General features: G+C 37.3%; 1 protein-coding gene across 2 annotated transcripts in view; it reads left to right on the top strand.

Annotated features, from left to right (window-relative positions):
* LOC103040455 (septin-8-A) overlaps positions 1–16,859 on the top strand; it is a 26,429-nt gene extending 9,570 nt beyond the window's left edge. Inside the window, exons 6-10 of one of the 2 annotated variants that reach the window (XM_007253633.3) lie at positions 1,265–1,361; positions 2,231–2,399; positions 4,389–4,521; positions 6,281–6,471; positions 16,369–16,859. In XM_007253633.3, coding sequence (XP_007253695.3) covers positions 1,265–1,361; positions 2,231–2,399; positions 4,389–4,521; positions 6,281–6,471; positions 16,369–16,423 — 645 coding nt within the window. In that variant the 3' untranslated portion in view covers positions 16,424–16,859. Of the gene's footprint in view, positions 1–1,264; positions 1,362–2,230; positions 2,400–4,388; positions 4,522–6,280; positions 6,472–10,884; positions 13,353–16,368 lie in introns of those variants that run through there. The other variant, XM_007253634.3, reaches the window with a different exon arrangement.

The raw sequence follows: 16,859 nt of genomic DNA, 5'->3' as shown, positions 1-16,859 counted from the left end.
TCACGTGATAGAGGAAGAGAGAGGTGTCTTGTGTGTGAGCTGATTTCAGGGCATTCTGTTTTCACTCGCTTTTAATCGCACAGGTTTTCAAAAGATCATTTCAACACGGCTTCAGTAAAATCTTAATAATAATAATAATAATAATAATAATAATAATAATAATAATAATAATAATAATAATATTTAAACAAAAAAAACCCCGTAATTTCAAAAGGGCACTTTGGTTAATAAAGAGCAGAGTTGGTGGTGCCACCTGATGTCTATGTGTGCACACCTATGTATTTATATCTATATTACATTGATTATTGGTGTCAGAAAATTTAGTCTACTTGGTTCCACAGGGGTTTTTTTTGTATTTTTTTAGGCTGTGATTAAATGACTGTAGTGGGAAACCCTTGTGTTTTCTTTAGCAAGTTATGCTATTCTGTGGAATAAGACCCAGCAGGCTAGTCAGGTTGTTAGTCCAGGTTACTGAAGCACATATGATAGGTTCTAAATATTGCAGTATGATAACACCCCACAACACCTGCCTGAAGTTTTGAAAATGTTACAACCCAATCGTCTAACCACCCAGCCTATGTTTAAGTATGTATGGTCCTTGCACTTGTCCGTTTTTCCTACTTCCAACACATCCGCTTTAAGAACTGACTGTGCACTTGCTGCCTAATATGTAGCTCCTACACACTAAAAAACACTGGTACCATACAAGTAATTTAATGTATTTAAATGTACATTTTTCATAATTGTACCCTTACAGGTATAATGTTGGTCTTTAGAGTGTCAAATGTCAGAGGTGTTCCTTCTGAAGCACAGTAAGTCTTAGAAAGTACAGATTTGTACCATTTAACCAGCCAAAAGGTACATTTAGTATTCTGTATCACTGCATTAATAAACAATATATATTTTAAATTATACATTTTTCATTTGAAAGCTAGACCATTTTGAATCATCATGTTCTTGACACATATTCAGCTGATGATAAAGTTTATAATCTTTATAATATTTACTGGTACAAAAACATGGGTACAAAAAAGTTACTCTATTGTATCTCAACAGAAGGTGCAGCCCCAGCAACAAGCTTTGTACTCAACAAACTTTGTACAAATCTGTATTATTTTTCTTCGTGTGCACCCAATCAGTTTTACAGTCACTTCACGTCAGTGGTTTTATTGTTATGGCTGTTCAGTGTTATAAACAATGGATGGAGCCTGTAAAGGTGAGTAGGTGGTTTCAGTGAGTGGATCTGAGTATCTCTGTATTATAGGCACATCTGCCGTTTGCTGTGGTGGGGAGCAGTGAGGAGGTTAAAGTTGGGAATAAGATGGTTCGAGCCAGACAGTTCCCGTGGGGAGTGGTGCAGGGTGAGTAGCTGCTGTATGTGCTGTCAATCACTGTCAATAACTGTCAGTTACTTTTAATATATGAGGTAAAATTTATTTCTATAACATTTACAAAAGTGTACAGCTCTGGAAAAAAATAACAGACCACTTAAGACTGATGAGTTTCTTTGATTTTACCCATTTGAAAACCTCTTGGAGATGGATGATCACAAGCCATCAAACCAATCTGAACTGCTTGAATTTTTGCACCAGGAGTGGCATAAAGTTATCCAAAAGCAGTGTGTAAGACTGGTGGAGGAGAACGTTCCAAGATGAAAACTGTGATTCAATCCAGGATTATTCCACCAAATAATGATTTCTAAACTCTTAAAACTTTATGAATATGAACTCGTTTTCTTTGCATTGTTTGAGGTCTGATAGTTCTTCATCTTTTTATTATTTCAGACATGTCTCATTTGCTGCAAATAAATGCTCTAAATGACAATCATTTTAAATTTGGAATTTGGGAGAAATGTTGTCCGTAGTTTATAGAATAAAACAACAATGTTAATTTTACTTAAACATATTCCTATAAATAGCAAAATCAGAGAAACTGATTTAGAACTGAAGTGGCCTCTTACTTTTTTCCAGAGTTGTATAATTTAAAAAGGCATTGCCAAATACCTTTAATATTACTGTGGAATTCAGTCTGGCCCTCATGAAGCCTCTCAGTTGTGTTGTATTCCAGCTTTCAGCACAGAGCAGCCAAAACACTGGGGGCCTTGATAATTTCAGAAACAACAGAACAATGAGTTGTGCGAGTACTCAGGGGCTGCATTGTGATTCGTGTCCTTCAGATTGTAAGTATTTTGTGTGTGTGTATGTGTGTGTGTTTGCGTGCCTGAACACAGTGGAGAACGAGAGCCACTGTGATTTTGTAAAGCTGAGAGAGATGCTGCTTCGGGTGAATATGGAAGATCTGCGGGAGCAGACGCACACACGCCATTATGAGCTGTACCGCCGCTGCAAGCTGGAGGAGATGGGCTTTAAAGACTCGAACACTGATGCACAGCCATTCAGGTACAGATGCAGGGTTTCCACACTTCCTCCAGTTTGAAGGAAGCATTAGTTATCAGTCTTAGCTTAAATTTTCATGTTGATGCTCCACTGACTGAGAAAGAAGTCTGTTACTGCACTATGTAACTTTGGTGGACCTGCACAACAATCAGTAACATTGCATACTGGGGTCGGGTGGTATGTGTAAAGTAATACAGTAAAGCTTGGTATTAAAACATTTTAACACTATCTCCAATGAGGACAGCCTGTCATAAATATGGCCTGTCTGACGTGCCAGATTTCTGCACTGTCTCAGTAACACAGGCCAAAATACCTCATTCATTCACATGCATTTAAAATGGCTACAGTATGAAAGTACTCACTCAATTTGATGTCACTCTCTGAAAACAGGTGGAGGAAAAACACAGCACCACCTTAGTATAGCAATGTGCTCTTTTCAAATAAAAGGAAAGCCATGAACCCTGGACCCAGGACCCTATTAAAAGCAATGTACATTAAGTATATATTTTTTTAAATATACTTAACTTTTAAGTTATAACTTATCCTGGAAAAGTGCATACTTTTTCAAATTAAAATACGTACTTAAACACATACTAAATGTACTATTTTGGAACAATTTTTGGCAACTTAAATATATTTCAGTTCACAACATAAAAGTGTCACACCTTAGCCTGTGTCTGTCCAGTGTCTTTCCTTTTTTGGTTCCTTCCTGCTCCTTTCCTCTGTTCTCTTGTTTTGTTTACCTGTCATGTTTCCCAGCCATGTGCTACTGTGTTTTGGTCCTGTCTCCTCCTTAGCCCCGCCTTGTCATCTGTAACCCCTCCTGTCTCATTTGTAACTCCGCCCCCTCATTACCTCCACAGGTGTCCCTAGTGTGTGCCTGTGTATAAATACCTCATGTGCTCCTTTGTTGTTTGTCGTGCTTTTTGTTTGAACTTATCTTGTTACTCTGTTTGGATCTGCCGTGTTTTTTTTGTCTACAGTGTTCTGGTTGGTTTTCTTGAATTTGTTTATTTGTTTGCTTGTTTAAGTCTTTTAGTTACCCTTTGTTTTTTTAGTGTTTGTTTCAGTAACCTTTTTTCTTTATAGTTCTTCCTTAGTGTTTTGTTGTTAATTTATTTAGTAACAATGGAGAATAAACCTGACTTGCGTTTACATCCTGCCTCCTCCGTGTTACAAAAGCCTTAAATTGTGCTTTTTTTTAAACTTCTGCGAACTTAGAAAGTAGATTTATTATGTATTTTTTAAACACCTTTTTTATATATTTGAAGTATATTGTAAATTGTAAATTCCTTTGCATATTGATGGACATATTGTGTACATCCTAATGCTATTGGAAAAAATACACTAAAGTGCACTTTAAGCAGTATTTAATGTCAATATATTTATTTCGTTCAACACAACATTATGGAAATACAGAGAAAGTATATTTAACGTGTATTTTCCTAATGTATTAAATCGAAATTACCTAACTTAACATACTTTTAATGCTCTTAAGTATACTTTCTTTTCACAAGTGGAGTCTAGAAGGTGTGCCTCAAAACACTCCTAAGATCATTTATTCAACTGTTTGTGCAGCTTTAAAGCTTTATCTTCTAAACATATGTGATATAAGCCTCGTTTAGCTGGAACATGGTGTGTGCTGTGGTGTCAGCTGTTAGCCTGTTAGCTACAAAGGTGTCAAAAGTATCTCCATTCATTACTCTGTAGGTAGAAGTATAGATACTAGGGTTTAAAATAAGGTGAAGTATGAACTCAAGCTTTTTACTCTTTAAGTAAAAGTGTAAAAATACTGGTTTCAAAACTACTTAAAGTATAAAGTTAAATAAAGTAATGTAAGGGGGAAAATGCTGCTAAGGACAAAAGCTTAGTCCTATAGTGCACTAACCCTGTGTACTTTGTTACTTGACACCTTTGCTGGTGAATTTCAACAAAATAGTACACTAAAAGGAGAAATTTTATACCTTTGCTCATCTGATTGCTCTCCCTCAGTCTGCAGGATGTTTACGTGGCCAAGAGAAGGGAGTTTGTGGCTGAACTGCAGCGCAGCGAGGAGGACATGCGGCAGATGTTTGTCAATAAAGTGAAGGAGACGGAGGCGGAGTTAAAAGAGAGAGAAAGAGAGGTCAGAGGTCGGGGAGGGTATTGTCCTTCTCCTGTTAAGTTATAATTTTGGATATACGTCGATCAAGCATAACTTTATGACCACCTCATTGTTTCTACACATACTTTGTAGTTTTATAATTACAGACTGTAGTCCTGTATCTGTTTCTCTGTATACTTTATTACTATCCTCCGTTCACCCTGTTCTTCAGTGGTCAGAGAACACTCCAAAGAGCAGCTATTATTATTATTTGGGTGGATCATTATTATTCTCAGCACTGCAGTGATTAGCGCTGATTAGCATGGTGGTGGTGTATGAGCTGTTAGTGTGTGTGTGTTGTGCTGCTGGTACAGTGAGTGAATCAGATATAGCAGTGCTGCTGGAGTTTTTAAACACCTCAGTACCACAGCTGCTTTGAGAATAATCCAGCAATACCATACAATTCTGCTCTGTGTCTCAGTAACACAGGCCAAAATAGCTCATTCATTCACATGCATTTAAAATGACCATAGTATGATGAAAGTACTCACTAAATTTGATGTCACTCTCTGAAAACAGGTGGGGGGAAAACAAAGGACCACCTTAGTTGTATGTTTAGCACTGTGCTCTTTTTACATAAAAGGAAAATCCATGAACCCTGGATATGGGAGTCTACAATGGATGCCTCAAAACACTCCTGAGATCATTCATTCAACTATTTGTGCAGCCTTGAAGCTTCATCTTCTAAACGTGTGTGATATGAGCCTCATTTAGCTGGAACATGGTCTGTGCTGTGGTGTTAGCTGTTAGCCTGTTAGCTACAAAGGTGCCGAAAGTATTGACACTTATTACTCCAACAGTGTCCAGCGTGTAGTGTCCTGTGGGCAGCGTCTTGTGGGCAGTGTCCTGTGGGCAATGATAAAGGACTAGAGGAAAACACAACACCAACTGTCCAGCAACAGATTCAGAGTTTCTGCCTCTGACTTTACTTTATAAGGTGGAGCAGCTGTAGGTAGGAGTGTGTAATAGAGTGGAGGACAGTGTTCAAAAACTCCAGCAGCACTGCTGAACCTGAACCACGCATTGGTGTAGGAACCGGGGGGGGGGGGGGGGGGTGAGAGGGTGGGGGGTGTTTAGAAATGTCCTGCAGCAGCTTCACTGACTTGAGCTTTTGCCTCATTAGGCGGCAGGAGTTCACGTCAGCTTCACACGCGAGGTAAATATTAGGCTATAACTGATCATTTTTTTGTCATATATGTATTTGTCATATTTATATAATTCAGACATTGCACGCATATTTTTTGGGATTAACTGTAATTCCACAAATATATATATATATATATATATATATATATATATATATATATATATATATACTTCTTTACGGTGGGCTTTGATTTATATGGATCATATGGACCTTTGGATCCACTCATACCACTGCAACACACACTAACACCTCATACACCTAATCAGTGCTAATCAATGCAGTGCCGAGAATAACCATGACCCACCACCCAAATAATATTAATAATAATAATAATAATAGCTGCTCTGTGGGGTCCTGACTATTGAAGAAAATAGGATAATAGGGTAAAAAAGGATAATAATAAAGTAAAAAATGAAACAGGTACATTACACTACAGTAGAATCATGCATGTTTAGCGAGCTAACAAAAAGTTTAATGGGTGTTGAAACAAGGTTATGGTTTATTGTTACATATTGTACAATACATAAAAGACCCAAATGTCCACACATTTTGCCATACTGTGTTTTGTGTGTGTATTTGTGTGTATATACACAGCTGCATGAGCGTTTTGAGCAGCTGAAGCGTCTGCATCAGGAGGAGAAGCGTAGTCAGGAGCAGAAGCGGCGAGAGCTGGAGGAGGAGATGAACTCGTTCAGCAGGAGGAAGGTGGCGGCGGAGGCGCTGCAGGCCTGCACACTGCAGAGCTCCATCACACACACCATCAAAAAGGAGAAAGACAAGAGAAAGTGAGTTGTCTCCCCTCCTCCAGTGCTGGCCTGTCTGCTCCTATCTGTGTTAGGCTCTGTCTGCCTCTCTGAGAGTATATGTGTGTGTGTGTGTGTGTGTGTGTGTGTGTCGGGGTGTCTCTGTGTCCTTGCCTCCTCTCTCTGTGGCTCTCTCAGTGTGCTCAGTGCGTCTCTGTGGGCTTTCTGTTGTCTCTGCGTGCTGCTGCTACTGTTGTTTGTATGTGCTGTGCAGGGAGAAGCGCTATGACAGCACCTTGCCACTCAGGGCTCTGGCACACTGCCCCCACACACTGCATCATGCTACAGGCTGCCTAGGGCAGCTGTGTGTGTGTGTGTGTGTGTGTGTGTTTAAAGCTCTGGAAAAAATTAAGGGACCACTTCAGTTTCTAAATCAGTTTCTCTGATTTTGCTATTTATAAGTTTGTGTTTGAGTAAAATTAACATTGTTGTCTTATTCTATAAACTACAGACAATATTTCTTCCAGAATAAAAAAAAAGAGAAATGGTTAAAATAACAACAAAGATGCAGAGCTTTCAGACCTCAAATAATTAAAAAAAAGTTCATATTAATAAAGTTAATAATTAATAAAGAGTACAGAAATCAATATTTGGTGAAATAATCACAGTTTTATGCATCTTGGCATGTTCTCCTCCACCAGTCTTACACACTGCTTTTAAATAACTTTGGTTTGATGGCTTGTGATCGTTCATTTTCCTCTTGATTATAATCCAGAGATTTTCAATGTGGTAAAATCAAAGAAACTCATCGTTTTTAAGTGGTCTCTTATTTTATTTTCAGAGCTGTATATATATACATGAGATAAAAAACTACTTTGTGTATTTCAGAACAAAATTAATGATATCTTTAAGAAATATTCAAATGAATGTAGTCAAATTATAAATATAAAAAAGTCATTTTATGGACATGGATATTCGGTCTATGTCAGATGTATTGATTAATACTTAATAGTTAAGGGCTTGGTACAATAAATATTTTTCTATAAAAATTATATTGTAGATTTTGTCATTATAAACTACACATTAAAGTCTATTTATAAAGTGCTTTAATGTACTTTTTCAATCGTTAAAAAAGTATTTTTATCTATTTTATGTCACATACTATTTATTTAAATATAATCCACATACACTGTTGCTGTCTTTTGCTATCTTGTCATGTGTCTCAGTGTATCTCTGTAACCCTCTGTCTGTCTCTGCGTGGTTTCCTTGTTTGTCTGACTGATGATGTCAGTGCTGGGGGACGCAGTATTGGCAGTTACACAGCCGCAACAGCACTGCAACAAGTTTACTAGCCCAGAAGAATGCTTGTATATGTATCTCTAGCACAAAAAGGTGTTTCACACCTAAAAGCCCGAAGCAGAGTCTGCCCCATTGTCTGCACTAGCTAATAAAAAGAAAATATTCAGGTAAATGAGTCAGGCATTTTGTCTATGTCAATCCTGTGAAATATTATTCATGGCCTCACCCACCTTAGCACGGGACCGCCCACAGGCAGCGCTAAACCCGGGCTGCAGCAGAGCCGACACTGTCTACAGCTCTGTTCTTACCAGCTGGTTACCATTAGCTATCTTTTGTAAGTAACTATTGGTTTAAATCGGATCTCCAGTTGATTCTGCGTTTTACAGAGACCTTAAACATACACTAGGGAAGCACGGTTTGACAAGGTAGCACAACTCTACAGAACACCGGTCAAAGCGGGCACAGTTCGCATCAGATTTTATGGTATAGAGCGGACTCTGGGGCTTGGACGTGGTGAAACTGCCCACCAAGTCTGACGTAAAAGTTTAGGAGCATTAGTTTCGCTGAAAGAAATGTAATCAGTGCCGCTCGGTCGTGGGGAGTGGTGTCGCACCGTGACGTCGATCTAATTGCTCGCTGACACTGAGAGTCTGACATGAAGTGAAGTTTAAGGGTTACCTTAACCGAGCACTCAGTGCTGTATCTTTATAACTATGTCTCTGAAAACATTTTGTCCTTTGAGTTTTAGAGGCGAAGGCAGATTGTGTTCTCTGCTGCAGTGCTGTTAGCCCATCAGAGGTGATATGTTTGCATGTATGAATATTCATGAGCAAGACCCCAAAACCTTCTTTAGAGACCTCTAATTCAGTGAAATAAAGCAGGGCTATACAGAAACACCGGAGCATTTTTTTTCACAAAAACGTCATACATGGCATTCATTCATACTAGAGACCACAATTAGACATTTTTAAATGAATAAAAAAACTTTGGAATGAGACCTTTAAACAATAAATGAAAGAAAATAACTGGTGTCGATGTGGTCCCGCTAGGTTCAGTGTTGAGCGCATATGTTAAAGAAGAGGCAGTGTCGAGAAACAGAACCGCCAGAAAGGGGTGCAGAAAAGTTTGTGAAGTTTGTGGCTTGTGACAGAGAAACCGAGGGACAGACTGAGCAGGAAAGTGTAGTACATAAACAGGTAATGTTAGTATTATTGGGATTACACAGGGACTTTGGATGTTGTTGGATGAGCAGCAAGTGTCCATTTTAGGCTAAATCATAGCATTTTAGATATTTAGGTTAAATGTGTGTTAAAGGCTGCATAGTAGTTTGAATTTGTAGCCTCTATGCTGTGGTTCAACATGTTTTAAAAATCACTTAAACAAGTGAAATAACAGATTTTAAAACTGATAAATGATCAGTAAAAGCTTTGCAATTTAAGCATGACTAAAGTAAGTGTAAAAAAGTATAAAAGTAATATTAGCAAAAGGTATGCCCACACTGAATAAGAGTAAAACAGTGTCATACACATAGTTGCGTTGCATGAATTCATAGAGCAGCCCTGTTTGTAGCCTGATACAAATACATGTTATAGCTGTTTAAGGAAGGAAGCACCTTTAACCTGAAGAATTAGAGTTGAGTTATATCATAGAAATTTAGAAAATACATATTAGAGATGAATTTAATAAAAAGAATTAAAAAATCTATTGAATTACGCAGAGCAGACAAAAATGGTGGAGTTAACAATAGACACTAAACCTTTTATATTTAACATGTTGATGATACATTATGCTTCTCTGTAACCTCATCCCAAGTTGCCCCGGCCAAAAAAAAACAGAACAAAAAAAACTTGCACACACACCAAAGGATAACGAACCTTTACTTTTATTTTAATTAATTTTACTTTTTTTAATTAAATTTAGAGTACCTCTTTTTGGAAGGCCCTGCCTCTGCTTTCCCTGCCTCCGCCATGATCTGCTTTCTCTCACTCACTGAACAAATCCCGTCCGGGAGGGGGGGAAAAACACTGCCCGCCCACACTAAAAACTGATCAGAACCCTCTCTGTTTTCTCTCTCATTCCCACACGCAATTAGAGAAAAAAGTCTGTGGCCTGTGTGCACGTTTGGGGCACTCGTTCTGAATTCCGGGAGATTATATGTGACTCGCGGGCATCAGGGAGCCTCTACTGAAATGCGGGAGACTCCCACAGCTTCAGGGAGGCTTGGTTTGTCTGCTCACATACATAAATTACAAGTCGGTTGTGCTCCGCTAATTTTGAGGGGCCGGTCTGAACCAAAAATGCCAGGATCATTTTTTGTCCCAGTCAAGCCCTGATCTACTGTAACTGTAGATTAGCTCATATTTATAAATAAAATGTATGAAATCAGAGGGGAATCTGTTGCAAGTTGCCAAACTGACTACACTGTACAAACTGATCAGCATCAAGTACAGAGACACACAGCTCATGTAGGTGATTATAACAGGGTGGGTGTAGTAAAGTTTTTTAGTGTGCTAGCTAAACTGCAGTGTAACACCAAAACTAACCTGAACAAATATATAAAATACAATATAACACACACACGTGAATCTTGAGGCCAGAGCTTTAGGTGTATATTCACTGTTTCGGTGTGGTTCTCTCTCTCCTGTGCTTTAAATGCGAAAAATGTTCATTTTGGGCTCAGGCTGCCATAATGCTGCCATACAGGTTTGTTCATAGAGATGACAGTGATGAAGAGAAAAATAACACTTCACATAACATCACTGAACTTAAACACACTGCATTTATACAATGGAAAAAAGAGAGTTTCTTGTTTGACCTTTTTATGTTATTCTGAGTGATTTTCAATAGTATCAGCTCCTTATCTCTGCTGGCTGTTGAATGTAGAGCCCTCTGCTGAAGAACAGAAACATTAGCCGAGAGAAAGGGTTATTTTAAAGGAAAGATTCTATGAAAAATCCCAAATTGATCCTGGATGAATTATTTATTTATTCTTGTTAAGTGATTTGCTTTAAAGCTACGAGAATAAATGCAAGTAAAATGTGCAGCTTTATGTCTGTCATTAATCAATCTTTTTTTCGTTCTTTTAATGATTGTTTTTTGCCTGTGTAATTTAACACTGTGTCAACTGTCTTTTCTTTTTTCTGTTTTGTCTTTCAGTTGATTTTTGCACGCTTTCTAAGCCCTGCTTGAAGCACTCCACACACACTCACGTGGTTTACAGTGACACCAGCACACAATGGACCAGCTTCTGAGAGGGCAGCGGATGGGTCGTCATTAAAAATGGAATTTAAATATGGAATTTAGTTACTTTAGTATGGACAGGCTTACAATTCAGCGTACACATCAGGTCTGTGGTGCCGCTATGCCATCAGTACATTAACACAGTGTTTACAAGGCCACATTTGCTGTAAAGAAGTCATAGGACTCGTTATCAGGGGCATTTCTTATTTACCTATATAATAAACCTTCATGCTAGTGGAACAGACAGCAGTGAGCAAAAGACCATCCTTCATCTATTTCATTTACAGTCTGAATTTATTCATTTTTGTTTTAATAACATAGACAGTTGTACACTAAGAGCCCTCAGCAATACCTGGTAGACCAGGCCACTTGCTCCACTTACAGCGTAATCAGCAAGCTAATTGGTTCTTTTTGTTGAAGGGTGGGAGTTTGTCTGTAAACAGATCCCATGTTGAGTGTTATACAGCTTTGGAAAAAAATGAAGAGACCACTTCAGTTTCTGAATCAGTTTCTCTGATTTTGCTATTTATAGGTTTATGTTTGAGTGAAACAAACATTGTTGTTTTATTCTATAAACTACAGACAACATTTCTCCCAAATCCCTTATAAAAATATTGTCATTTAGAGCATTTATTTACAGAAAATGAGAAATGGCTGAAATAGCAAAAAAGATGCAGAGCTTTCAGACCTCAAATAAAAAATAAAACAACAACTTCATATTCATAAGGATTTAAGAGTTCAGAAATCAATATTTGGTAGAATAAACCCTGATCACAGTTTTCATGCATCTTGGCATGTTCTCCTCCACCAGTCTTACACACTGCTTTTGGATAACTTTATGCCTTTACTCCTGGGGCAAAAATTCAAGCAGTTCAGCTTGGTTTGATGGCTTGTGACCATCTATCTTCCTCTTGATTATATTCCAGAGGTTTTCAATTTGGTAAAATCAAATAAACTCAACATTTTTAAGTGCTCTCTTATATTTTTCAGAGCTGTATATCAAAGAAAGTGATCGGTCTCCATGCCACTTCACGCTAAGCTAGGTTTGTGTATGTTGTTTTTCCACTGTAAGAAGATGACCTAAAGCCGTACATCTGAAATTATGTTCTGGATGTGAGGAGCGGATCAGGATTCTCTTACTGAGAAACAAATACAGTGATAGTGAGTCAGGTAGACCTAGGAGACGACACCAAGATCATCCTTTAACCTTTACACAGACATGCCAAAAAATCATGGGATAGAAGTATTTAAATTTGTGTTAGCTCAAGGGACGACTTGGGAATGCCCAAACTTGTATACGTTGTGAGATGTTATCTTGTGAGTGAGTTTGAACACGGGCCAAAAGTTTGAAAGATAAAAAATCTACTGGCAAAAACCTCACAAAATATATACAAAAAAATATGATGTATATGTAAATTTTCTAAGGAAGATTCTTAAAATAATATACAAATCTGTAAATGCTTGAAGTGAGACTTGAATCAAGTAAAAGTTCTTGATTTTATATTTAAATTTTTAACACAAGAATCAGAATAACCTGGTGAATTTGTTTTTATTTTAAGTTGTGACAATTCTAAGTGAGACTGCTTAAGGGCATTCTTCCTAAAATAAGCAAAAAATATTTTTTTGCATACAATACATGGTATGAAAAAAATACTTATCCCACAAATGTATTGACTTAAAATGGTGATAATTTCACTTTCTTTTTTCAAATTAAGTTTCAAATACCTTCTTACTCCCTAAATAGTAAACTACATTATCACATTAAACTACAGCATCTTCACACAGATAGCACCATATTTCAAAATATTAAGAAACTGTTTTATTACACTGCCTGGGAAAAAAAAAGTTCACACACTCTAATATTTTGTTGGAGCGCCTTTATCTTTGATTGGTTTGACGCGTTCACTGTGGCTTTGTTTCAATAAGCTTCTGCAACGTCACAAGATTTATTTCAATTCAGTGTTGCTGGATTAATTTTTCACCAAGATCTTGCAGCAGCATTGATGATGGTAGAGTCTGACCAACCGCTGCACAAAGTCTTCTCCATCCAGCACATCTCAAAGATTCTCAATGAGGTTAAGATCTGGACTCTTTGGTGAACTCTCTCAATCCATGTGTGAAAATGATGATCTCATGCTCCCTGAATCACTCTTTCACAATTCCAGACCCATGAATCCTGATATTGTGATCTTGTAATATGTTCGTGTTCATCAGGGAAGAAATATAAAATCCATTGATGGAATAACCTGGTCTATATTCAGTATATTCAGGTAGTCAGCTGACCTCATTCTTTCAGCACATACTGTTGCTGAACCTAAACCTGCAGACCAACTGCAGCATCAACCCCACATCATTTACTTACTTAAATCCAAGTGGAGACTTTTTTTTTTTGGGGGGGGGGGGGGGGGGGGGCAGAGTATAATACTCTATTCAGAATCTGTAATTTTGTGACTTGTGCAATGCACTAAAGTAAAATGTGGAGCTCTAAACACTCTGATATTAAAGTTATTGGTAAGGATTCTCTGCTGTTTTCTGGTATATAAATACAGTATGTTTTTCTGCTTTTCTTTGATTTGAAATGAAGTAAATGGAGGATGGTCTCTGACATTTTCACAGTATTACACATAATGTTTTATTCCTTTTTTTGATGCCAGTTACAGAACATTAATTCATAGTGAGAAAATACAACATTAACACAAATCAGGTTTTAAGACACAGTGGCTCAGTTCACAGTGCAATGAGTGAACTATCAGTGTCACAGTGATGTACTGTATGATGTTGCATGTTATTGTGTTTAATACTGAATGTCACATTTTGAAGTTTTGAATCATTCAATGTAGTGTTATAACTATGTCTAACTATTTTATACAACAAGAGGGAGCAGAACATCTCTATTATATATTAATATTTCTGTATTTTTTATGCTTAATTCAATAAAACTTCATTTATTTGGAGAAACCAAGTGACGAATTCCTGTGATTTTAAACTACATAAAGTATAATATTGTAATGTTATGACCACCTCTTGTTTCTACACCTATTAGTGTGTGTTGTAGTGCTGGAGTAGAGTGGATCAGACACAGCATTGCTGCTGGAGTTTATAAACACCATAGTGTCACATGCTGCACTGAGAATAGTCCATCAACAGAGGCTACATTCACATTACTAAAATCACATTGCTCTAATCAGATTTCGTGCTCAGATTAGATTTGTCTATGTAAGTGAGCTGTATCTGTGCCTAGACTGTCTGACAAAATATGTTCCATTTGTCCTTTGCACATCATGTCAAGACATACGTGCATTGAAATGCTTAGGGTGAGGCTCAGATAATCACTTTACAGTAATAAAAACAGTGCAACATAAGTGCAAATCAGTCCAATAAAATAAATATATTTAAAGTGACTAAGTGGTGTTAACCATTGCAGCAATATATAATTAATATCAATATATTTTTTTTATTGCCGGTAATGGTCAAATAAAAGGTGTGGGGATCATTTAATGTTACAATCTTACAGTTTAAGATCATCAGGAGCTGCTTTACTGAATATTCCCAGAATGAAGCACAAAAAAGACGGGTGAAGCAGCTTTCTGTTTTCACACTCCAAAAATCTGACACTCTTACTCTCATTATGATTCGTCAGTCTTTACTTAAAATCTTTACTTTTTACTTTTTAATTGTTTTTATTACTCATTGTTTAATATTACTCATTGTTTTGCATTTTCCTGTTTTATTTAATTTTATTGTGATGCATTTGAGCTGCATTTTTTGTATGAAAGGTGTTATATCATAGACTGTGTCTAGCTGGATCCATTATTTAAATGCAACAGCTAGTGTAACCTCTGCTTATATTGTTAAATTTTTGTATCCCCACTGAACTCATTTTTTAAAACGTTATTCAGCTCTATTCAAAAGGGTGTGGTTATTGTAAAAGGGCTGGTTATGGGCGGGACCAATAACAGACCGTCAGCTCCGCTCCACTCCACTCTGCAGCCTGTGACCTCGAGGCAGCCCTCGAGGGGCGGGGTTATTCAAATGAGTAGTCTGTCTCTCCACAGTCTTTCTCCCTCCTCTGGTCTCTACTGCGCTCTACAGACTCGTGTTTCAGGATCGGCAACATGGCGGAAGATTTTGGCTTCATTTTCATTGAATTAATGGGAACAGCGACACGGCGTCCATCTTTTTTTACAGTCTCTGTGTTATATAAATAAAGTTATTATTATTATTATTATTATTATTATTATTATTAATATTATTATTATATTAGTTGGACATCCATAGTGAAGGCTTAAAATACGTTTTTGCTCGTTCGGAACACGTCATCAGCTGAGTGATTATTGTGAGGAGAAGAGAACTCAGAGAACATTTTGGGCTGGAGTTCAGGCAGTAGGAAGCCTGCCCCCCTCTCTGATAGTCAGTTAAGAGAGATAACAGAGGGTCATGAACATGTGAATTAGGTAACAATCCTATTTTAAAGGATGTTTGATGAAAAGGTGGGGCTTCAGCATGTTCCTTCTTCCAAAATGTAGTTATTTTCATAGCGCTGCCTTTTTGGCATTTTGATGTCTACGTTGAACATTGAAAAGACTTTCACAGAGAATCTGGAATAAACATTTTTGTGATATCACAAATAGATTTTTAAAAAACACTCAAAAAAAGAAAACTCAGTGATAAAACTCATCCCAACTGTAATTAAAAAACAGGAGAAGCAGTGAGTTTTTTGGCTTTCTCGGTCACATGACATCGCGTTCAGTAGCTCCTCCATTTCCACTCGCTGTTGTGGTTACGTGAATCTCCGTGGAAACGTGCTCTCAAAGTGTAATTACGGTGTGCTGCAGTGGACAAATAGCTTATTTATTAAACGCAAGGTAATAAAACTCAGAGATGTGCGTCCGGACAGGACTAAAATTACCGGAGGACCACAGAGTTCAGCGAAAAACAGATAGATAATTCAGTCTGTCATTTTCTCAGAGGACATCTGAGAAAAGCACATACATGGTCGTTCCGGACGGTAATAAAATCACAGAGGACCCCCATAAAAGAGAAAATTACCCCAGGACCCCCTGCAAAACTAATCCCATCCAGATAGGGCTTTTGTCTTTAAAACATGATGTGGATATCAAAATGATGTCTTTTTGATGTGTCTGCTCGCTGGGTTAGTAGTAATGTTAGGTCATAATGTTATGGCTGATCAGTAAATTTCACAATTTAATCCCCAACAGAAGAGATTATTAACAACATTTATCTTCTTTGTCTTTCTTATTGTTTGTCTGTTCCTCTGTTTTCCTGTCTGTTTGTCTATGTTCTTCTTTTCTTCCTTCTTTTCTTTTGTGTTCCTCTTTCTCTCTCAATCTGTCCCCTTTTCTTTTCCTTTCTTCCCTTATTTCTTCTCCTCTTTCACAGCTTCTTTAGTCTTCCGTCAGCTCTCTCCTTCACCACAGAGAGGAATGTGAATTAGGATCTGAATCTGAATCAGGATTGTTGTGTGATGTGTAACTAACAGGCTGGTGTGGAGTCTGGTCTCATTCAATCGTTTTGACCTTTTTTTAATCTATTTTAATCTATTATTATTTATTTTTTTATGAATTGTGATCTTCTTATTTCATGTTATGATATTTTTATTTGCATTGTTTGTTAGAATTGTAAACATTCAAATCTAAATATTTCAATTTTAACTTCAGTTGATTTATACACTTATATTTAACATTATTGCATTTTCTGCTTTTGTATTCGGTAGCCCCAGGTTTTAATGTTTGTGTCATTTTTTCTTTGTTGTAATTTTTTATACGGACTTGTTTTAATTTCCCTGCTCTACTTTTGAATCTTATTTTTTAACTCACTACTATCAATCCCTTCTTCTAAATGTGAGGGTTTTCATCAATCTATTCAGAGTG

This window comes from Astyanax mexicanus, chromosome 2, assembly GCF_023375975.1.
Source record: "Astyanax mexicanus isolate ESR-SI-001 chromosome 2, AstMex3_surface, whole genome shotgun sequence".
NCBI classification, from domain to species: Eukaryota; Metazoa; Chordata; class Actinopteri; order Characiformes; family Acestrorhamphidae; genus Astyanax; species Astyanax mexicanus.
Note: the sequence above shows the minus strand (reverse complement) of the source record. Positions and strands in the feature narration are given on the sequence as shown.